This window comes from Eublepharis macularius, chromosome 7 (assembly GCF_028583425.1).
Source record: "Eublepharis macularius isolate TG4126 chromosome 7, MPM_Emac_v1.0, whole genome shotgun sequence".
Lineage (NCBI taxonomy): Eukaryota > Metazoa > Chordata > Lepidosauria > Squamata > Eublepharidae > Eublepharis > Eublepharis macularius.
In genome coordinates this window covers 96,742,381-96,767,209 of record NC_072796.1, presented here as the reverse complement: position 1 = coordinate 96,767,209, position 24,829 = coordinate 96,742,381, and the positions used below count along the sequence as shown (strand labels likewise).

The 24,829-nt window shown below is 36.3% G+C and overlaps 1 protein-coding gene across 4 annotated transcripts in view; it reads left to right on the top strand.

Annotated features, from left to right (window-relative positions):
- Positions 1–4,898: 4,898 nt before the first annotated feature.
- EYA1 (EYA transcriptional coactivator and phosphatase 1) overlaps positions 4,899–24,829 on the top strand; it is a 154,113-nt gene continuing 134,182 nt past the window's right edge. For 3 of the 4 annotated variants that reach the window (XM_054985002.1, XM_054985001.1, XM_054985000.1), the window contains exons 1-2: positions 4,899–4,969; positions 6,448–6,575. In XM_054985002.1, the coding sequence (XP_054840977.1) occupies positions 6,452–6,575 (124 nt within the window). In that variant the 5' untranslated portion in view covers positions 4,899–4,969; positions 6,448–6,451. Of the gene's footprint in view, positions 4,970–6,447; positions 6,576–8,243; positions 8,307–24,829 lie in introns of all 4 variants that reach the window. The other variant, XM_054984999.1, reaches the window with a different exon arrangement.

The following is a 24,829-nucleotide window of genomic DNA, read 5'->3' as shown; positions in this document are numbered from 1 at the left end:
TTTGTACTTTTCCAAAGATCTGAGTAATCTTCCACGATAGGATATCTACTGTACGCTTCTCCCCCCCTCCCTATTAATACCTAACATACGTCACCATTTTTGATAGTTCGTGTTGGCTGAGTTTTACAGTACGTAGCCTTCCCACAATTCAGATGTTACGTGGCTCTAAACTATTTATTGTATCCAACTTGCATTCTGTGACTTGTCTGGTTTTCTGAAGTGTTAGTGGGTCACTAAAAATAAATAATACGCTCATTTTTGTAATCATGATTTTTGTATTTACTGACCTGACTAAAAGACACAGACGTGCAAAGAAAAAAAAAACCATTAGAAATGTGGAGGAAGACAAATGGCAGAGATTTGACAGCTCTTTTAGAAGCAGGAAATCCTGGTTAAAGTGTTTAATTTTTGCAAATACTGGCAAAACTCTGCTGAATCTTAAAGGGTGGGGGCTTATCAAAATGTTAAAATAAAACTACTACATTACAATACTAGGTGAAGTTTGGTTTTACAGAGAGCTGAACACTTAGAAGTAAGATATAAAACCTCTGTAAAGTGTTAACATGTTTTTTCATTATGCTTATGAATCTCATTCTTTGTGAAATTTACGATAGTTTTGTGTTTCTTGAAGTTATTTTATAAATGTCAAAATATCATTTTAAAATTCAAAAATATCAAATATGTTAAATTATTCCCAAATACAAAATTTAAGTAGACATTAAAGAAAAATGGCAAGCCAGAAAGTTAATATTTGAACACTTTATAAACAAACGTAATTCATCTGTTAAAAAATAAAAGTTGCAATGATCATATTTAGATATAATTTTAGACTTCTTTAAACATTCCAAAGTGATTTTTTTCTACAACTCTCAAGAGAATTATAAATTTAATGAATGAATGTCCCTGAGATTTTATAAAAGAGAAAATAGATTGGGAGCATCCCTATGTTCAATATGAAACACTTTCTTTTAAAGGCATGTTATTGTTGTTGTTGATTGCAAAAATATTATTAGTAATATTTTTTGTAATATGTCATTTTCAACTTTAGGTTGCTATTCACTCACACAGTGACAGTTATAGAGAACCAGCTACTATTTCACCTTTTTGTGCTCAGTGGGGGTGGGTTCATACCTCCAAATGAAACAGAATAAATTCATGGTACCATACAACATATATAGTACTTGAGAGTAACTAAATATTGGCTCAAGAAATTTTAACTTCATGCTTAATAGTTACATTTTCTTGTTGTTTCAGAATGGCATTTGTCTTTTGTTGCATTATTACAGAATGGCACTTGTCTTGCTTTAAATTTCGGCCTTGTGTCAAAATAGTTCGTGAGTGTTTAAACAACAAATAATCATACTGTGTTGTTTGAAAGAAAGGATTGAGGATATGACACTAATTAAATCCAATTTTTTAAATGGATGATTCCGTTTTAAAATTAATGTTAAATATATATTGAACATTGACGGAAGTAAGTAGTACTTTGAAATTATGGATAGGAGTTTCTTCCACTTAGTTCAAAATTTATGAAAGTTATATGGAGAAAATTTAAGCTGAGAGAAATTTTATCATTAAAAAGTTGCCATTGTCTTAAAGATTCTATTTAGTTTACAGCTGTGGTTAAAAATAGGTTTCTATCTCGCATGTGAGCTATATTTGTTTGAATAAGCATAGTACTTTTACTTTTAAAATTTTCTTTCATCTGCAAGAAATGTTTTAAATTATAGTCATTTTATAAGAATTGCTTCTAACGAGAAAAAAAAATGTCTGGAAAACCCATAATTTAGACAAGTACCTATATTTTATTTGCTCTGTGCTGTTGAGATTTAGAATCCCTTCCCATTTACAGTTTACTTTTCATGGAACATTATTAACTTTTTGGCTTCATACATGATTTTTTGTCAGATGCTTTTGATTTGTAATTTAGCAAAGTATAATAAACAGTGCAAAAGTCATGAATTTTCTCCTGCATCCTGAGCTCTGTGGTAGGGAAAATGTGATAAAATGTGTACCTTAAGTCTTGTTTGATGATCTCTCAAAGCAAGTTTGCCTTCTGGAAATAATTTCTGGGGTTGAAGAGCATGGTATTAACAGATTTAATGTGGCTATTCAATGGATTGGTGGAGTACTATGTGAGGTTTAACAAAATGAGAGAGACAAATTGAACATCAACAATACCTACATCTGTGAAGAATTATAAATTTAATTAGGGGAAAAAGGCAAAAGATCTCATTAACTAAGCAGAATTAGATGATACTGGTTTAAGATGCTTACTAAATGTCATTTTGGCGTTACCGGCTAGTAGCAAGATGCTAGTAGCTCATCATCATTTCTTATTCATTATGTAAATACTAACAGTTTCAGTATCTGTTGTCTGTGTAAAAGCTTATCATTTGATTAGCCTACAATCACTTCCTAAATAGTGATCTTATAGTGATTATTTTAAAGAGAAGGACCTATATTACTTGCCATTTAAAAGATAGTTGGTCAGTTTCAACTGTGCATGATACTTGCCTCACATTTTTCACCCCCCTCCACTTTAAAGTGTCCATTCGTGAATTCTTATTATCACTTTAACCTTGCTCCATGTGGTTACTTAATGAGCCATTAAACTATATTTTTGAACAACTTACACTTATGAGTAAAGTTGTGTTAGACTACAATAGATACTGAAGCACAACCCATACATACATTTTCTCTATAAACTGGGTGTCTTAAGTGAAGTTCCTCACTACACTAGATTTGCATTCCACATAAAAAACAGAAAGCATATGAAATGTAGTATTTTGTAAATTGTAACTAATTTCACCAACATCTGTATCTAATTGTTGTATGCATTTGCATTCTTGAGAATAGATTTATTTTTCCTGTACCACTATGTGGATTCAGTTGACCAGTCTAAGTGAAGATTAGTAGTTTTAAAGTTATTTTGATTAAAGAATAATTTTTAAATACCATAACATACAACACATGGTTTAAATAATCCTTAATAGGCAAAGGACTATAACTGAAGCATGACTAATGAAAATGAAGATCTTGGACATGAAGTCTTACAGCTTATGGAGCATTAAAAAGACATGCAAATATCTGCATCATATATGACATCACATATGCAAATGTCTGCTAGTTCTGGCTTTAGAAAAGATAGCACTGGTAGGATATTTTATTATTGTTTATTTTAAAAATTAGTTTTTGTTGATTAGTGGTCTAGAATGAATAAATTATGCTCTATATGTTATTATAAACTTATTGTAAAATATACAAAGTAAAATTTTAGTAATAGCTTGTTTTAGATTATTGTTTTTAAATGGTCTTCCACATTTTTAACCAGCGATAGCTCTCAAGTATGCTTAGTTACCACCTATAATTTATTCAAGGTGTACAGAAGTAGCAAAAGAGAACATATCCTGAAGGCATTTTACTGCAATGTCTAGGGTTAAGAGTAAAAAGTTTCCATCTTACACTTGAGTCTTTTTCTCTTCCTTTCTAAAAAAATTGGCTTAATAGTTACAAATACACATATGATACTCCAGTTTGAGTTGGCTTGCTATGGTCTATTAAAAAGCACACCATGGAGCATTTTAAATACTGTTCAGGAAAAACATTCCAGTTTTTCAGTGTGTGCTACTGAGCACTTTTTGCCATTGTATGTAACATTATATGTTGTCTGGCTGCTTATAGGAGTAGTACTTGCTAAAGTAGTAATTCTGCCAGTGATTAAAAATAACAAAAACTACAGACACGTAAGTAAGATTTGCCTGAATGACTTTTACGGCACTTAAAATGCCTCATCTCTCTTGCCTTTGTTCTGTGATCATCTAAGAGATGTCAGTTCAGGTTGAGTGGAATTCTGAATTCAGACATTTGGACAATATATGTCCTTGCTGGGGAAGTTTTGTTTGGGCTTTCAAGCCAGCAGCCCGTCTTCACCTGGGCTTTATCACCTGCTGGCAGTTTGTGAGGAAACTGGTATCAAAGGCTATTCGTTAAATGCAGCCCAACAGAACACATTTTTCTGATAACAAGAAACCATGCAATATAAGCCTGCAAAGTATTTTTGTAAAAAAAAAAAAACCTGAAGAGCCCACATTTACAAGAATGTTTATCTAAATGCGAACATGATTTTTTTTCGTATGGTATACATATTTTGAAACATTTATGTAAATTTCCGCTCCCCCATATTTGGTAATTTTAACTCTTTTTGGAGAGGGGATGAAAGTGGAGGAAGGAGCATTTCTGGCCTGATGGCCTGGTTAAACATACTATTAAACATACTCTATGTCTTGATGTATAACACCACATTATAATTTCAGTCCTATAACATTGCATTGCATGGTCTGTCAAAACTGACTGGAGGCTGGACACACAAACATAAATGACAGTGATTGGGGAAAGAAGATGAAAACCAACAAGATAAAAGATAAGAGACTGTCAAGAGTTAAAGGAGTGGGAGGGAAATGTATTTCAGCCAGTGATAACAAAAACTGAAAGATCTTCAGAGGCTGCTGGGGGGCTAATGCCAGAGCTTCTGCTTCTCTTCGATATGCTTGCTCTGTTAATAGCTACCTTATCCAGGCACCTCTTCCTAAACTACCTTAGCAAGACTACTTTACATGTTGATTGGGGGAGGGGTAATCCAGTGTGCAGCTGTCATAGGCGAATGATGAATCACTATCCCGTCATTTGGCTGCCTTCTTCATGACATGGGCAGGAGGAGGATAGACCTGCAGGAGGAAACAACAGTTGAGGCTTCAATTTAAAGACAATATGTCTTTCACTGCAGCAGTACCCCCCTTCTTTTCTTTTGGTTAAAAGACAGCATTACCTTCCAAAGGAAGATTTCTTTGTTTAGTTAGATTAAGACTTGACATGAAAGTAGAATAACAGAGTCTTCTATTTGTGTCCCTGGGTTGCAGGTGCAAAAATCCCAAACCAGTTCAGATGTTGCTGTTTTTTCTGTTTGCAGGTAAGGATAAGATTGATTTGGCTTTTCTATGAAATGCTTTTTAAAAAAACTTAAAGTGAGACATAAGATTTGCTTTTAAATTTTAATCTGGAGAATATTCTTTTCAATGTTTTGAGAAGTAATTTAAATATGGGTCTAATGTATAGATGGTTCTATTCAGCAATAAATACTTTTACATTGTGTGTATTGAGATCATTCCTTCTTCATTTTAATTATCAGGAATTTTGTATTTAAATCTGCTCCAATGAGAATTTTTGAAAGTATTGTGTATGAAAACAACTATAGCATGGGATACTATTATGGAAGTAAAATATGTTTTCATGGTAGAAAATTGTGCAGCCGTAATGTCATCCATGTTTACTTGGAAGTAAATCACACTGACATCCCTGGGATTTTCTCCCAGGTTAAGTTGAATATATTTTCAGGTGTAGCTGACCTGCTTTTGTAAACTTCATGTGTACTAGAGTCCTACGAATGTAGGACTTTTTCATAATGAAATATTTTTTAAAAATAAAATTCATTCATGTTTAGAAACCTTGGTTAAATAAAAACCTCTTTTTCATTTGTGCAATATATCCGATCAACTTCCATAAACGGAAGTCCAATTTTTCTGGAATGCATGATTTGACTGTTGCTTCTTAATTGCTAAATAAATGTATTCTATTTAGTAGAGTACAAATGTCAACTCATATTATTGAAGTGTTATTTTGATCAGGAATCATAGCATTTTATTTAAGCACAGTTAAGATACACAAAAGAGGTGATATGGTCAGTAAAATACTGACTTTTAAAAACTGATTCTTAGTCCTTGTTTTACTTTAAGTGACAGTTCAAGTACTGCAAAGTGCTAAGGCATACTAATGCCTGTATAGATTCACTGTATGTTGGCCTTATCCCTTTTCAATTGGGCACACTTTATGTAATCCACAAAGCAAACAAGAGAGCACACATAATAATGTTTTAATGCTGCATTTGTTTCAGCGGAAACAGAGGAACAATTAAGTAGTTTGCCAGAGTAAACACATACATCAGGAATATCTCATTCCTTGTCAGTAGACTGTAGATTGCACTATTACTTCATGGGTTTTGTTTGGTTTGGAAGCCCATTAAATTGCAATTGGGTGGTAAATTACATGCAAGCAAAAAGTGTAAGTTTATTGCTTTTGGGCTGTAGTTTTTAATGCGTTTTAATTTTTGCCACGCATGCATACTCTATAAAAATGTAATTTGGTATGGATTGACTAAATGTGTATATATGTATTTTTAGTCTGGTAAGAGCTTGAATTTTATAAATATTAGTGTTAAGCATGAATTGATTATATGGAATTACCCAAATAAATTGAGAGACTATTTTAAGAATGTATTCATGCATATAAAATAGTATAATCAATCATATACTTGATAAGTGGAAGGGCATAGGTTGTCCTTCCATAGTCACATCAAATGCATTAGTCAAATTTGGTACTAATTTTTTTTAGGTCTATGGAAATGCAGGATCTAGCCAGCCCGCATAGCCGTCTAAGTGGTAGTAGTGAATCCCCCAATGGTCCAAAACTTGATAATTCTCACATAAATAATAATTCCATGACACCCAATGGCACAGAAGGTGAGTTCTTACCTGTTTTTGAATATTCCTAATACATGATTTTATCTTAGGCCTGGTTCTGATGCCAAACCTGTGTCTAGGGATCTACTACTTCAAATAGCATATGGAAGTCCCACATGATGGAATGCTCTTCAATATAAAAAGATCGGAACATAAAGAACATAATATCTAATTATCTATAATATCTAATTATCTAACATCTAGTTGTCTGTGTGGAAGATTTGACTTTTTATGGTGATAACATGCCCTACTCACAAGAGTCAGAAGTGGAAAAATTCTGAAGATCTGTCAGACTCAGTAAGGCCTTGCTCTGCAGTCCTATGCAGCATTACTTGAATCAAGAGTAATGCTGCCTGAGACTTTTAGTGTTCCATTATATATTAAATAATTTGTCTAATTTGACAAAATGCTACTATTACCTACCTTCCTACATTTTATGCGGTATGGTGTTGAAAATAAATCATTCTCAGTATTAGCAGTTTAATTGGTTTAATTGATCATGTACATAAGTTATGATAGCTTGACTACAGCAATAACAGTGGCTTAGGACATATATATTTACACTATATTTTCACTTGGCATTGTAAAATACTAATATTGAACAAATGGTAATACAGGCAAATTAAGTAATATTGGCCCCATTGCTGTTGTCTTCACATGTAGCATATTTACCTCTCAAAAAGGTAGCTCAGTAGTGGAAAGCATAAATAGATGTAGTTTGTATACTGCATTCGTACTACACTGGGGAGATGAGAATGTATAAGGTATGCTAAAAACCGTAGATGTGTACACTGAATGAGTAGGATGGTCTTGGCATATCAATATCGACAGGACAATCCATCTGAGATTTTTCTGAAGAATGTTGAAGTGTTCATATTATTTATCATAATGTCAGTTGTTCTGAACCTAAGAAACAGAATGTGTCTAGTATGAAATACATTTTAGTAATTCTTTATCATTAGAAAGAATAGTATGTTAAAAATAAAGGTATGAAAATTAGAAGTTTTTGTTAGAAGGGTCATGCATTGTGATCTTCTAAGGAAAAAAAAATCAGTCTAACAATGATAGTGTCTATTCACCAGCTACTCCCATGCACTTATCTCCCGAACATTTCTGCTCTCCTTTCTAATTGAAAAGTATTTGGAATGTCATATGGAATGTCAGATTATCCTTCACTTATACTTTTAACTGTCATTCCTATTGAATTTAACAAAGCTACATGCTCTTATAATTCCTTTTCTCCAAACTAAAATATGCACATTAAAGCAGCATTCTTTTGGTCAGAGTATCTAATGTATCTTTTCACAGAGTATATATACAGCATTTAGATGTAAATGTAGTGATGGGTTTAGTCCCATAATTTACTTTGAAACTTTCTACTTCAGATTTTGAAACCTAAGCATACTTACTCATCCTAGTGATCAACCCATAAGACTTGCTTCCTGTTCCTAAATAAACAGACTTAGAAGTTAAGTCAATGGAATGGATTGATTTCAATGGAACTTATTTCCAAGTAAAGTGTGCTTAGGATCAGAGCCTGCAGTACTGCCTTTAAATAACCACTTTTAAAAAACGAAATAGTTTTTGATGGATTTTTTTTCTACGTATGCTTATGGGATGTCTGTAAAAAAGTACTACCACTTTATTTTCTTTGTAATTTTCCTTCAGGTGACATGACTCTGCTCAGCACTGCAGACTGGTTGTTAAATACTAATACACAGACCACTGCAGGTTTGTGTAGTCTTGGTGAATGCACAATTGTTAGCATGCATGTTAAGGTTTTGCAAAATATCAGAAAGTTCTGACTAAAAGTTTAAATGCTGTGGGAGGGTTGTTCTCAGTGATGAGCCTGATTCCTTTTGGGGGGGGGAGGGGGAGGGGAGGGGTAATAGTACATAATCCAGGTTTAATTCCCATACACTAGGGAGCCAAATTTGCTTTACAACTACCTAAGCAATTTCCACTGAACATAGCAAGAGCTGTTCTGTCTCCTTAATATGAATTCATATTACTTGAGTTTGCACAACATTGAAGGTAGACAATAACAACTTAAAAATAAAAGATAAAACTATTATAAAGAGTAATATACTCTATAGTACATAGTGTCTGTCTAATTTTGTTTTCCACGTGCTTATTTTAAAACGATTCAGATAGAGCTGCTTGCTTATTGCATCAACAATAACATTTGAGAGCAATCTTAAATAGGTATACTTGGAATGTGACTCAGGTTTATTAGGTTGGTCTTACACCAAGGAAAGTGCTCTTAGGATTGATCTGTATGTCATGGAATAGACAGCTGGTCAGGGTGTATAACAATGACTATGGATAGATTGGGCTAGCTACATTCTTGTATGTACTGTGACCTAATCACTAGTACAACATTGCCAGCATGTCTTAATTTAAATGAGAATGGGCCTTGCAATTTGTATGGGGTTGCTTTTGCATGAATTCTGAAGCGTTTTTACATTATTAAGGTATCTTACTACATAGAACCTTGTAGGGCAAAATACTTTAAGTTAAAAAACCCAAACAAACCCAAAATGAAATGGCTTTGTGTCAAACCCATATTCTTTAATTCTTTTCAAATGTGCCTCTTTTTAATATACTGCAGGAGGATGTGGTTGATAGATGCCTATCTGTTGTTAGCTAATATTTTCCCTTCACACTTAGTGGTTAGCCTTTTTAGAGCAAGGAATTTGAGTTGAGTTGGGTGATGGAATACTTCGATATCATTTGTGCTTAGTATGTTTTTATGCATTACACCATCAGAAGTTTTTATGCTGCTTATGACACACATTTGTGAGAACAAAACATCTGTCCCAGAAACAACAGAATAAGACTGAACCAAATTATTATATCTGACTATCTTGTGGTACCATAGAAGAAATGCTGTTCCTTAGCATGTTTAATCAGAGAAAGTTCCAATCAGTTCAGAAGGATTTATTTCCAAATTAAGCTTGTGTTTAGGATTACAGTTTATTAGTGTATTTGCTTTAGAATGTTCCAGAATTTAATTTATTATTCTTGTCTCACAAGTTTTGTTTTATGCCATACCTACATTCTTTCAATTTATGTTAGGAAAAAATGGAAGTCTTGCTGAAATTTATGACTCATACTGTTGTCATAAACTCTGCTCTGATCCCAGATGGGGAACTATTATTAACAGAAAAAGATGGAATAAGGAAAGTGAATCTTGACTGGTGGCAGAACTATTTAGGCACCTATCAAAATAGAACTGGTGGCTACACAGACAATTATTATGGATAGTAATACATAATACCACATATCTACATAATTGAATGCTATGACTGGCACAGAATGTCTAATTTTTCACCTATACTGAGCATTTTTGCAACACTGTCAAATAGTTTGGTAGCAAAGAAAAGCTAGGACTGCCGTCTATTTTGTGCAATATATGAATACTCAAATGAAAACGCAGGTTAGATGTTCAGTCAAATTTCTAATGATATGAATTGTTTTAGGATGTTTTCATTTGGAGTTTTTCTTCAGATCTATGCACTATATATAGTAAAGATTTCAGATTGTTATGGTACAAACAAAGATATATGTGTTGGCCTTAATAAGTCTCTGTCTTAATATAGTAGAAGGTTATATGCTTTTGTAAAAGATAGTAATAAAGTAGATTTTTGTCTTCTTTTATTCATTTTTGTGTAAAAATAATGCTTCTATTGCATTATTTTTGAAAAATATACGAAAGTACAATGCACTGACTATCTCAGCTTAATGCTCTAGTAACAATTTGGGATTACCAGATGAACCCATTTAGTGAACATCCAATGTTAGGGCAGAGAGCTTGCCCATTGCAATTCAGAGTTCAGTACCAATTAAGTCCTATCCTGATATCTGTGAAGTATTTTTTGTGACCTTATTTTGGCAAAAGTGTTTGTGTGTATGCATGTGTATAAGTGGCTGATACAAAAACACTCTGATTTGGCTGCGTTACTTTTAATTTTGTGCATATTTTAGTTCTGTATATTTTTAATATATAATTGCATTTTTAAAATTTCAAGAATTGCTTATTGTGTGTAGCCAGATTTATGATGATCCAGCATAATCCAGATATGCCAGATCACACTGGAGAATCCTAGATTGGATCTGGGAATCTGAACTCTGATGGGCCAGATTTGGCCACAGAGGTGGCAGCAGCAAAGGCGGAACAGTAGTGAGCAAGAGGGCAGCAGGTGGCGCGAAGTGGAGGCATGCTCTGCAGCAGGAGAGCAGTGCAAACCTGGCAGGCAGCAGAGCTAGTGGGCAGGAGGAGAGCAGCATGAGGTCGGTTGGGTGACAGGAGGCAGCAGGCAGAATGGATTTCCATCCCGCCCTCCACCACTGCCCAGACTCCAAAAGAGCCCTTCAAGCTGCCTTTTAAAATCTGTGGTGCTGGCGAGCCTCTTCCCCCTTCCTTCAATTTTGGAGGATTATCTGTTTTGACATTGGTTTATCTGGTTTGACGTTAGCTCCCTTGCTTCAATTTGTTTCAGTTGGACTTTGTTAGGTCAGTTGGTATGGCTTGCATTTGAGACTGGGTTTTGGCCAGAAGTTGCCTTGCTTAAGATTTCCCTTTGCTTGGAATGCCTTGGAAATGTTGTCCCCATAGGGAAACAATGGAGAGTGGCTGGGGGCAGTTTGTTCAGGGTCTCATAGAATTGGTCTCTGGAATCCACTATTCCTCAAACATGTGCTGGGGGGGCGGTCTTTAGTGTACAGGAAGGAATAGGTTTCCTGAAAATGTGTTTAATTTTGCTTGAAAAATGACTCCCCCACCCAGCCCCCAGATAGTTTCCCCCATTATTCCCCATAATAATGGCCAGGAAAATTAGGGATTCTCTGACAGGATTAGAAAATCTGTCCTGGATTTCAGGGATAGTGAAATTTTTTGGCATCCCTAAAACCGAGATCCAGATCATCCTCATTTTTGGGAGGTGTACTCCTCTACTTATTATGACTTGGTACTGTATTGTTAGCCCTCTGGAGTTTGAACAGTTAACGCAATATATAAATGTTTTAAATAAATAAATAACAGTGAAGACATTGATAATGCGGGCAGATTTGTACATGTAATTGGGGCTTCTAAGATTCTCCTTCTTATGGAAGCACTCCACATTGCCAAAATACAGTTTCTGAAAGTTGGAGATCTTCTGAAGTGTCATCCAATGCAATGCAAGATGATTCAATTAGAAAAGGAATTTGTGGAAGCTCATAGGCCTTACCTCATACATGGATCTCATCCACTGGATGCAGTCCAAAGAATGTCAAGGATACCTAAATACTGTGCAAATTAATGAGCAATATATTATGTCTCTTTTATTTCAGTGGAATTTAAAAGCATCTAATTTCCTATGGTTTGACTTTGACATAATTTGCCTTCAAGTGAGCACATGGGTTAGAATCATAATCGTTCAAATAGGTATTTATTTTTCTGTTTGTTTGTTGGATTTATATCCCACCTTCCCCATAAGTGGGCTCAAGGCCGGTCACAACATCATGAAACCACACTTTAAAATATATATGCAATAAATAACAGTTAAAATAATTAAACAATAAATATTTTGTAGGCTCTTAGTCTGTAAATTATGCTTCGATTCTGATATTTTTTGAATTAACATGGATTAGTAATGAATCTAAGCAGTTTTGATTTTGAGCTGGAAGTGCCCCTTTTGAAACATTATGCTGTATGAGAGATGGACACGAAGATATAATATGAACCTCTGAACTGTATTTAAGAAGTTCAGTCTCAGATTGAATATTTTTTGTGTATAGCTTGCATGAATTCTTGGTATAGTTATTATCTTTTAAAATTACCTAGCTATGGTTGTGAAAACAAATGTTCCTTATATGTACATATAGAATTGAACATGCTATATAAACATTTTATTTTTGCATTCTGACCTGTCATTTTTTAAATATTTATTATGGGTTATTATTAGTCCAGATGTATAAATTTTTAGTCATTTTTATCCTGTTCCTAATTTTTATGTTTTTGCCCTTTGCCAGTCTTTAATAACTTGAATCCATCATTGTCATTTTACAAATTTTTGTTTACTTCCTCATATTCTTACCTTTTCTTTGCCATCTCCTGATTATTTTGCTTTATTACATTGTTCTTATGTTGCTACATTGAAGGAAAATTTTAAAAAGTTAGGCACCTCATTTTTCCAAAAATTTATAACTATTTATAAACTGTTGTTTAAATGTGAGAGGAGGATGGATAGTAGGGTAGATTATTAGTTCTGGTCATGTAGTCATTAACTTGGGTGACAGTAAGATAACTCTTTGCTAAAACAGTAACATACTATTTCTGTCTTAGCAGAACAGCTAACAGGTATTTTATTTTCACACTTCCCACCTTGTTTAAATTGGGATAGTTGAATCTGGAAGTCATTTTGCTATCAATCAGTTGCTGGCCATACAGGGGAAGCATTTGCTGAACAAGGAAATCTTTGGACTTTCAGGGTACTCTGGATGAGTTATCTTTTCACTATGAATTATGCTATATGAAAGACATGTCTCAAGGCCCGTCTTTGCTTTGCAGAATGCGTAGTTAGATTCTTCTGAGTATCTTTAGGAAAGGGGAAGCTTAACATGTATTTTTACTGCAGAAATTATATTTTATTACAGAAGTTGCTTTTTAAATCAGAACCTGCATTCATGAGAAAGCAATTAATATACAGGTTAATAATAAATGCAGGTTTAGATCAGTTTACACCAATAATTAAATCATGTGGCAATACTTAGTCCTTTCATTATTTATTATTATTATGTTATTATTTATTTTGAATCCCTGCATAAAGTATAAATATAAAGTAAAAGGCATAAAGTATAAATATATCCAGTGCATCTATTTTGGGCTATAACATTTTAAAGAGGAAATAATACCAAAAATGGTATTTCTATGTCCAGATGAATCACTGAACAGATTGCATCAATGTAAACAAAATGTAGAGATTTCAAGGACATTTTAGAATTATATCCTTGTAATAAATTTAAGCTATGTTAAGAAAAAAGGAGTATTTAATTAGAGTGAATCAGAAAAAAATATTTTGTACAATAACAAATATCTTGCAATACCATTTTAAAGATCCATTAGATAAAAGACACTTTCATATTCTTAATCTGTTGTATTTTTTAAAAATATTATATGATCAGATTGTAGTTTATGAATTTAGATAATAATTTCTGCCTGCTCCCTGAACTAGGGTTACCAGTCTCCTGGTGGGAGTGGGTGATCCTCTTCTCCCAGCCTCCACCTACCTCCCCTTACCTGGTTGGCAGGGAAGAAACACGAAGAATGGGCCAGGAGCTCCAGAGAATGTGAGAGACCACTCTGGAGCTCTTCCTTGTCATGCCAGGAATTAATCATTCCCAGCGTGACAAGGAAGGGAAGGGCCCCTATGTGGGGTTGGTTTGATAAAAAGGTAAGTTCCCCCCATGCACTCCCGTGGGCCACACATGACCCCACCCCCACCTCTGGGTTGGGCTCCAGGGAACCTGGCAACCCTAATCCCAACTCTTCCCGAATACACTATTCCATAGGTGAGAATTCAGAGATCTTTGAGCACAATCAAATACATGGTTGCAAGAATATGTGGATTAGCACAATAATTCCAACACTTAAGGAAGATATAGTACCTTCTGATTATTCTAAAACTGTGCACAGGGAAAAATCATAAGGTTATTTGTGAGCATTCTAATCCAGTTAAAATGTTGAGACAATGACTGCAATTAACCCTTTTTTATCCTGTGTGGATCAGTCAAGGCCTTGGGTCCTGGCTGCATGTCGTGGGTAGGGATGGCTCTTCTATCATTCCGTAGTACATAGTTCTGCTTGCACATGCCTTTTGTTCCCCAGTTGTAGTCACAGAACATTTTGAGAATCAATACAGTATGGAATAATTTTAACTGTATTATAGTGTGACATATTTTATTTCAGTTATTCTGCAACTTTAGAAAGTTATCATCCATCCTGAGCCATTTTGAAAGTATAGATTAGAAATAACAAATAAGCTGGGATATTTAACACTTAATATAAATGAAGACTATTTACATTAAACATAAATAATTTGTTATTTGAATATGATTCCTTTAACTGAGAATTACGTTTTTTTTCTCCAGAAACTGAGTATATTATATGTTCAGTATATTTTTAATATTAAAATGTAAGTGGTAGACAACAAGGGCTTGCAGAAGCCATCTAATTTCACCTTCCCCACGATTTTACCCTTCCCTACCCCATACCTCTCCCCGTTTTCTGCTTCCTTCTATCTTTCCCACCCATCAGCCAGACTGCCTTTATCTGTCTTCACAGCTTTCCCTCCTTCCTCCCCCTGGCAGCCTCTCCCAGGAAAAATTCTGGCAAAACTGTGCAGTGCTGGTTGAGCTGGGGCTAGTTGCATGGTGAAGAAATGGCAAGGACTCGTTGGGGAACTTCACTTCCCCCTGCATCCCCTCTTTGCACTATTTTCTCTTTCCCTCCTCCAGACAGACTCATATCATCACCTTTCCCTGTTTCTTTATCTTCTTTCTATCCATCCACCTACCTACCTACCTCTACCTATCTTCAATAATATTTATTTACTGCACGTACATCCAGCCTTTGTCTGTGTGGTAGGTGAGGCTGAGTGTGTGTGACTGACCCAAAGCCACACAGTGAGCTTCCACAGCATCTTCCACAGCAGTATATTTTTCTTAGATTTCAATTTTTTTTCTGCAAACGTGGAGCTTTTTCAGGTGTGTAGGAAGATCTTACTTGTCCATTCATGGCTCCAATTTTCAGATTTAAGTATCCACAGATCAGGGCTACTTGGCTTTTAGGATATAAGATATTGATATATGCTAGTGTGCAATATTAATGTCAAACTTTAAAATATATAGCGGAGGGAAAGAAAATTCTAGAATATCAGTGAAAAGTAAGAGATTTCAGATGAAATTTCAAAAGGTTTTATGTAGTGGGAAGACAGCTTTTTCAGCCTTGCATGTTAAGCTTATTGGTAACAAGGAAAATTAGTATATATGATGGTACTATCAAGTTTTTACCATAGAAATGTCTAAAATCATAGAAATTGATGATAGATGGTCACAAATGTATTACAGTTTTGCTTAGTCTTCACAATATTCTTCAGTGATTTGAGCATGTTTAACAATGATTTCCTTTTCAGTAAAACAACAAAGAGTCTTAGATCAGTATCAATTTTTTAAGGAGAAATTCTACCCGAGTTGCTTTTTTTTTCTTGACAAGTCACTCTACAACTTTTTCCTTTTAGGACATTATCACCTATATATTAGTAAACAGTGTCTCCAAAGTAACTGTCACCTATGGCATGGTGTGTTGTCATGTTGGTCTGTAGTAGAAGAACAAGATTTTAGTCCAGTAACACCTTAGAGACCATCTAGATTTCCAGGGTGTGAGCTTTTGAGTGTCAGAGCTCCCCTCGTCAGACTATGGTCAAATCCACATTACTCATTCTAAGTCGCATGTTCCCCGCATTCCCCACGCAATCCCGAGTGCCGGTCACATTACCTCATTAAACAGACGCATTTCATTCGCATTTCTCCCGAATATGTGGTCACAGGTTTTCAACGGGAGTTTCACGGTGGCCGTGAACAGGCCAATGCGCAATTTACATGGGTTTTTTTTTTTAAAAAAACCCTTCCTGTCTCTCCGGCCGTTCCGAGAGTTCCTATTGGCTGATTCAACTTGCAAGTGCTCCGTAGTCTGCAAAAGACTGTTTTTGACTTCATAGCATTGGATTTATTGATTATGCTGTTTCTGAATCAAATCTGGTAGTCTGAAAAATCATTTTGGGGTGAATCCATCCTCAGAACGGACTCGCGAAACTTCCTTTTTAACTGTTTTTTTTTAAATTTTATATTACTGTGATATCGAAATTACAAAATATCGAAATAATGACACTCCAAGGAAGTGAAACTTCAGTAAAATTCAGGCACTGAACTGTCCTGCATAGGAAATGCCCATGAAATCTTCCCACATGCTTCCAAATTTCCAAAAAAGAAACGGGAGAGAGCCATCAGTGCTGTCAGTGGGGGAAAGAGAGGCATCATTATCTTCAATGATGTTTCTTTATAAGGCAAGATCGAAATAACGGAAAAGTGCGCTCAAAAAAATAAAAATAAAAAATGAGCGGGAAAAAAGGTCCCGCCCAAAAAAGCGGTTTTCGAGCGGCCGTGTGACCGGAGGGACGCGCGAGAAAGACGGATTGGAAGCAGGAATGTGAATGAAGAGGAAAAAATCGCGGATTGGAGGCAAACGGAAGATATCCGATAAACATGCGGGTAATGGGTGAATGTGGATTTGACCCAGGTGTGGTGAGGCTATTTACCACACTTCATATATCTGAAGAAGGGATCTTTGACTCTTGAAAATTCACACCCTGGAAATCTAGTTGGTCTCTAAGGTGCTATTGGACCTGAACCTTGCTCTTGTGGCTTCCAATTTTCTTTCCATAAACAAAAAAGCATCAGGGGCATTAAACTCCCTCCCCCCCCCAAATTGATTTTGTATTTGGGCTGGTTTTGCCTCAGAAAACGTAAAGGATACTGGAATTAATAAACACACTATGAGGTTTTTTTTCCAGAAAGAAAAAGCTGGAAAGAAATCAAATGATACAACCCATCCCTCTTTTCACAGAAAGACAACCTACTAACATATCACAAAACCCATGTGTTATTAAAAATGAGAAAGAGGATGGGATATAAAGAAAAGAAACCTTCTGTCTTATGTAAAAGAGTGTATGAAGGCTTTGCGTATTTGAAACAGGTTGTAGGAGTTGCAGGTTTCTTTGTGGGACATGTGACTACCCTGACATATATCGAGCTTTAGGTCTGAGTAGTGAATACACTCCAAATATAGCTGTGTAAGGTGTTTCACATAGATTAACATATTTATTGTGGCATATACTTCTGTGGCCGTGAGTCAATTTGTTAATCTCTAAATTGCCATAAGAATTTTTCTGCAACACACCAGTAAGAATTCCTTCTGGGATTTATTACCGGTGAATTAAAATCAATATGAAATAATATAATTAATTTTTTTAAAAATTAATACCCAATACTTTGGTTATAATTATCTGAGCAGTGATCTTCATGAATTCAAACGTCTGTTTATGTAAGTTTTTCAAGGATGTAGGAGAACTGAGTATAAAATATTAGTAGCAATTAGAGGTGGGCATGGACTGGGAAAAACCCACGGATAGTGGGTCCGTGGCATTTCATGGACCACGCACTATGAACTTTTCACAGTCCAGTGCTGGTTTGCGAACCGACTGGTTCATCGGTCCAGGCCGGCACTGGGAGCGCTCTAACCCCCCACTTGCAGCCCACCAGTCAGCTGGAGCAAGGGGGGGTTAAATGTTAAAGCTCTCCTGGCGCCACTTGTCTGTGGTGCCAGGAGTGCTCTAACCCCCCTTGCTCCAGTCAAGTTCATGGAGTCCCTGGAAAATGGGTGTCCCACAACCCACCGGTTCGCGAACACCAAACTGGCCTGGTCCATGTTAAATTTTGGTCCATTTTCCAGTCCATGCCTACTTCTAGTAGCAATATAATGGCTATCCACCTCTTCTGAACTGAATTGTTACCACTTTAGGCATATTGCTGGGTTAAGCACTCCATAAACCACTAAGCATTATTCTAAGGTTAATAATAAGAGAACATGCAGCAATATACTCTGAAGTCAGAAACATTGATTTGTGTTGTTTTATAGCATATAGAAATAATATATTTGAATTGTAGAACAATGGAAAGTTTACAAATGTGATCTAGAAGCCTTTTATTTTAAGATCCTCATCTCAAGGCCTGCTATCTATCTGTAAGCAGAGGGTGGCAGGTAGTGACTATGGCATGTGCACACCTTGCCTTAGACTCCACCACCATTTTGAGGCTGAAGTTTGTTTGATGCCTATCCTAATGTCTTTTAATCCCCAAACTAAAACATTTGGTATTATACAGACCTTTAAGTAATAGTTTCTACCATTTTAACTGTTTCTGTGGTCTTCTTGTCAATGAGGCCGCTCATTGTTGTTTTATATACAATGGCCTGTTTGATAATTTAAGTTTTTGTTTTTATGTTATGGAATTGTTTTTACCTGTAAGCTGCTTCAAGCAGTTGTCTGGAGATGTGGCATGTAATATGTCTAAAACAACTACTCAATAAAATTACCTAGTCTGGTTAGATATAATGCTTGACAATAATTATTTTTTGTTAGTACTGTAGTAGACATTTCAATTAATTTATTGTGAGTGGTCTTATGATGCCATATTAGATCATTTACACATTTTACATCAATAACCAAATTATTTTTACTGGTAATCCACATGGAACAGGAACCTCTGTTTTGGTATTGCATATGGTGGAGGCAGGAGGACAAGAGTCCTATTCTGCCAACAATAGGAACTTCATCAGTTCTTACTAGGTTTGCCAGCTCCAAGTTGGGAAATTCCTGGAGATCTAGGGGGTGAAACCTGGAAAAAGCTGGAGAAAGTGGGGTTTGGGGAGGGAAAAGACTTTGGCATGGCAGAATTCCATAGAGTCCACCCCCAAAGTAGCCATTTTCTCCAAGTGAATTGATCTCTGTGACCTGGAGACCAGTTGTAATCTCCAGCCCTCCCCCTCCCACCCCAGTCCTACACAACAATCCACCCTGCCCCGTGGGTGGACTTCCATTTTATCCCTTCACCCATTCCCTGTACCACCTGTTAACCACGCCTCCTTCCTGCACTCTAGCCATGGTCCCGGCTGGATCAGGCAGTCGTACCTGGGTTTGATCTGTTGGCTGTCCTGAGCCGTCACACCTGTGCCTCCTTGGCTGGCTGCCAAGCTCTCTCTACTGAGCTGGCTGCTTGAGGCATGCACACCTGTGCCTCCTTGGCTGTCTACCCTGCTTCTCCTGCAGTGTGCCTCAGGCAACTCCACCTGGGTTTGCTCTGCTCCCAGCTGCCCCTTCCCAGTCTCCTCTAGCCTGCCTGCTGAGTGAGGTGTGGCCCGGTGCTGTCTTTCAGCTTCTGTCATTGAGTTTGCTGGTGGTCTTGCTGTCTGGCCACCTCTGACATCCATGCCCCTTCCTTCCTGGCTTGGGCTCCTATTCTCCCACCAGAGGGTGGGGCTGTTTTCCCCTGCCCCATTTGACTTTATGGGGCTTGAGTGTCCCTTCCCTTTCCTCCGTTGTTGGGCGTGGCAGGGCCTTGGTGCCTGTTTGAATGGCTGGGCAGTGGTCATCTGGCTGTCCCCCCTCCCCTTTTTCTGCTAAATCCGGGGGAAGAGCCTCAGACCCCGGACAGACAATACTGACCTTGATAGACAAATGATCTAATTCAATATAAGGCAGCTTCATGTGTGCAAAATAAATGAAATACACCTCATTTTGTAGATTTCTTTTGAACAAGAAAATATACTAACGGGTTGCTAAAACAAGACATATTTATATTACCTAAGAGTATAATCCAAACCCTTCATGTCCATTCGCTTTTTGTGCTAAATAATCTGTATTTAGATGCAATGGGGATAATTATAAAATTAATGGATTTTCATTTGGCCATGTCTGTATTCATGCCAATAGTAAGCAACATCACTTCTTGTTCTAGGTTTATTATATCATTAAAAAACCACTTGTTCATTCCTTTCCTTTTCCCCTCTCACTTTTCTTTGCAAATGGGACACTGAGATTGAAGATAGCAGTTTTCAACCAATTCTTAGTAATTTAATCTCAGTGATACATGAATTAAGTAGGGTTGCCAGCTCTCCCTACCTTGAAACTGGGGGATGGGATTACGTGCTCTGGAGGCCCTCCAGTGACATCATTTCTAGTGTAAACTAGAAGCAACAGCATCTCTTTGGGGATGATTTAGCACTGCTGAGCCCCAAGTAGCTTCTGGTATTCAATTGGAAGTGATGTTATTGGGGTCTCCAGGATGTGTGCACATGCCATTTTGCCATGAGCTCCAGGGTTCCAAGCCTGCCTGCTCCCTCCTCCTTTTGCAATGGCCAGGTGAGCAGGGTCAGGAAATAAAAGGTAGGGGCAGGGGATCTCCCACTGGGGAGCTGGCATCCCTAGAATTGAGCCAAGGGCATGTCTGAAAACAGGTGCCACATTGTAGGATGAGAGCCAGTTTGGTGTAGTGGTTAAGAGTGCAGGACTCTAATCTAGAGAACTGAATTTGATTCCCCACTCCTCCACTTGAAGCCAGCTGGGTGACCTTGGGTCAGTCACAGCTTCTAAGTGCTCTCTCAACTCCACCCACCTCACAGGGTGTTTTGTTGTGGCAGTAATAACATACTTTGTAAACCGCTCTGAGTGGGCATTTAGTTGTCTTGAAGAGCAGTATATAAATTGAATGTTATTATTATTACTATTAGAACATTTCAGAAACAAAGCCTGGCAAGTTTTGAAGAGTGTTATTCCATGACAAGGAAAATAAATGTCAGTGTAATTTGGTGAGATCATAAATATTGATAATTTGTCACTATAATATATACAATATATGATGTTTGACCTCAAAAATCAATTTTCATCATGGTCTTTAGTGTGTTTGATACAAAGCAATGGATCCAGTTATAAGGAGAAATGTTCATAAATGTTAACATATTCTGTATTAAACCCACATTTCATTTTAAAAGAAATTATTTTTTAAAAGATGATTACTTTAACTGAAAAAAATTAAAATCTTACATAAATAAAAAAGATTTAAAACTGAATCCATCCTACTATCTTGTTACTTGCTTTTACTTGCCCCAGCCAATGGGTTTTTTCCTCCATTTTTCCTCCAGCATTGACCATTAGAGTTGCCTACAACCTGAACGAAAAAATATCTTTCCCCTTTAAAAGAGGCTTAATGGAAGCTACAGCTGAAGCTTTTAATGGCACAAAGATAAATAACATCACTTGGTAAATAGCATCCTATTAAACCTCTGTTAAAGGGACAGGACATTTTTCTTCAGGTTGTTGGAAATTTGCTGTGGCCCATTTGATTGTCCTCCTTCCACATAGGTAAGAATGACCATGAATGACTGTGCTTAGGTTTCTTACCATGCCATCGCCGAACTCAAGATAAATTATGTTCTCAGTGGTATCTTTTGTATCAGTAAACCTCCATACTTTTTATTAGCCCATGTGGCGGCATGGTGGTTCTCCTAGGTAAACTTTCAAGAATCAGCAAAGCAAAATACTCCAAGTTTTGTTCTCTCTCTCTCTCTCTCATGCACATGCACACTTTCTCAGTTTTTCACTTTGTTGCTTTCTTGTTTTCTCTCTCTATTTTTCTTTCTTATATTTATATGCCATCTCTCCAGAGCTGAAGATAGAAAACATACAATATATATATTTTTTTAAAAAATGCAAGAATTAACAATATTAAAACAATCCACAAAATAAGCAAAGAGAATAAAAGAAGTATAAAACAACATTCAGCACACTAAAATAAAATCAAAACAGCCTTCAAGTAGCCCGTAAATACTGTTTAGAAAGATGGTACTTTTAATTAAAAAACTGATGGTTTCCTTTTTATTGATAAGTGGTTTGGTAACATAATTTTTGTATATTGGTCTTGGTACTGTAATAATAAATGATTATGATGATGAATTAAGAACCTGTGTAAAACAAAATGTTTTGATTTTTTATCTAAAGTACAGCAAATTAGGTGCCAGACAAGCCATAAGGGGGCGGACATCCCAAAGATGATGCAATTCCTCTGCAAAAGCTCTGTCTCTGATTGCCATCCACCTCACCTCTGTAGGTAGGGTACAGAGCATAGAGCTTGGCAAGAGGACCTTAACTGTCAAGCTGGACACTATGGCAGACCTGCAAGTACCCCAGGCTGTATCTGGGCAACTACACTGTGCCTTCTTTTAAATTGATTTTTTAGACATTCTTTTCTTGCCATCAGAATTTGCTTCCCACACAACACTTTTTCTAAATTCAGTTTTTTTATAGGTATGACAATCTATGCAACACTTACATAAGAATGTTTCAAGAAGAAGTGAACTGTCACTCACAAAAGCTCATAACCTACCACAAATTTTGTTAGTTTTATAGGTTCTACTGGACTCCTATAGCTATTTTCTGCTATAAGCATATTTATTATGGCATGTGGAATAAGCATGAGTGCAGACTGCTTCTTAGTTTGACATTTGCATGGCATCTCTTCAACATAAGTGTATGCCATTTTTCTGCAGAAGAGTATGCTCACCTTCATAGAAAATGCTCACCTTCACAGAAAATATAATGTGATATGTGATCCAGGCTGTTCCTTGTACAAGAGTTAAAGTAGTTGCTATATCTAATATTAAATTGGATGGCCCCATGTATGGATAATGAAAATAGAAAACAAAACCACCCAGAGACAACATATGGGCTCCCCTAGGCATGCAGAAAATATAACTTTGTATAAAGAAAAGGGAAAAAATGGTGTGATGAGGACTTAATATGATCTGTAAAAGGCAGAATATTGAGAATAGCTGAATATCAAAAGGAAAGGGGGGATGGGGATGACAGATCAAGCCTCTGAAAGAATCCAACATCAAGAGATTATGAAGGGTGGGATGATATTTCCAAATTGTTTTGTTTACCCTTCCTCATGCCCTCCCATCTGTCACTAGATATAATAGTAAAGAGGGTGGCCCTCATGCCGGGTACTAAAGCAGAAAATTGGATTCACCCACAGACAAGGAAGGAGTTACTGCATATTCCCAAATATACAGAAAATGTCAGCTTTGTAAATTAGGTGGCTTCAGAAACAAAATATTGAGATCACCTAAGAGAGGGAAAATGGGTGGGTGGGTGACGAATTTGGCTTGCTCTAGTTCCCAAGAACTTAAATAATCCTGTAGGGGAGATTTTGAAGAGTCTTGGATTTCTAAATTGTTGTCTTCTTTGGCAATTCCTCACAGCTTCCTAACTTGTAGTCCAACTAGTTAAAGAAATGACTTCACAATAAACTTAAATGTTACTGATTTTGTTACATGGCAATTGTAACAGGTAGAGTATGATAAGGACCACAGAAAGCAGCTTTTAAACCAGTGAATATTCTAAGATGTGTTTTTAAGTTAAGGAGATGGATTTGCTACTATCTATTAAATATCCTTGTTTGAACAAATTCCATGCACAATAGTTGGTCTCTGCTATGGAACACTCTTCCTCTTCCACTAAAACTTCTGTTAGTGTAAGGTCCATTGAAAACCATTGATTTTACACAATTGAAAGTTTTGACAGAAGAGGAAATGTGCTGTTTGCAGAGAAAACTGAAACTAGAATGCTCCACAGCACAGACCCCACAAGGAGACCAGCATACACAGAAATAATTTATAGGATCCAAGCCAACGCCACTGAGAGAGATAGGTGTCTTTCTGTCTCTAAGTACGAGTCATGGTGGATTACACAGTAAGTTCATAAGAAAGATTAAAAGTATTTTGTAGAAGTAAGGAGACAACATAGTCATAAAGTGATTTTGTGATAGGACCACTAAAATTTAATATACAGTCATTGCCACTTACAATATCATTATGAAAGAATTAGTTATGTGGTACTTTTGGTTGTTTTGTCACAGTATTGCTATCATACTGTTTTAACAACTCTACATATTTTTTTTTAGCATCTCATAAAATTATACATTGTACTTCCATGTTATTTAAAAATGAAAATGTGAAAAATGCTACAGATCATGGGTTGGATCCAAAAAGTTGAGCTGCACATGAAATAGATCTTTCCTGCCTCTCTGCTCCTGCTGTAGCCCACTGTGCTCCTGGTAACAGTATAGGGGTCTGTAGTGGAGGGAGGAAATCTGCAAAAATTGCTTTCCCTCATGATTGGAAAGGCCCTTCAGCTCATTATAGCACATTTAGATCCAACAGATTGTATCAATCAGTAGGCAAAGCAGAGCATGGATGGTAAGAACCATGCTAGTAACAGTTTCTTTAATGATTCGACAGAATTCTGCTAAAACAATTAATTATATCAACTGGTAAAAGAAAAATGAATGAAACAGTGCAAACTTTCTACTACACTGATTCTTAAGTCAAGTTCAGATTCCTCTTAATTCAGGTTATCTGTAGAATTTAACGTGTTTTAGAAAAACCTGTATTTTGCATGGAACAGAATGTATGGGTTTTGCTAAGTTAGTCGTCTTTGCTTAGTAGTGCATACTGGAATCCCTTGTAAGAAGGGTCTCTTTAAAAGAGCTTGAGGGAGGAAAGATTCATATCAAGAACAGTGCTTGAAAATAGGCTATGT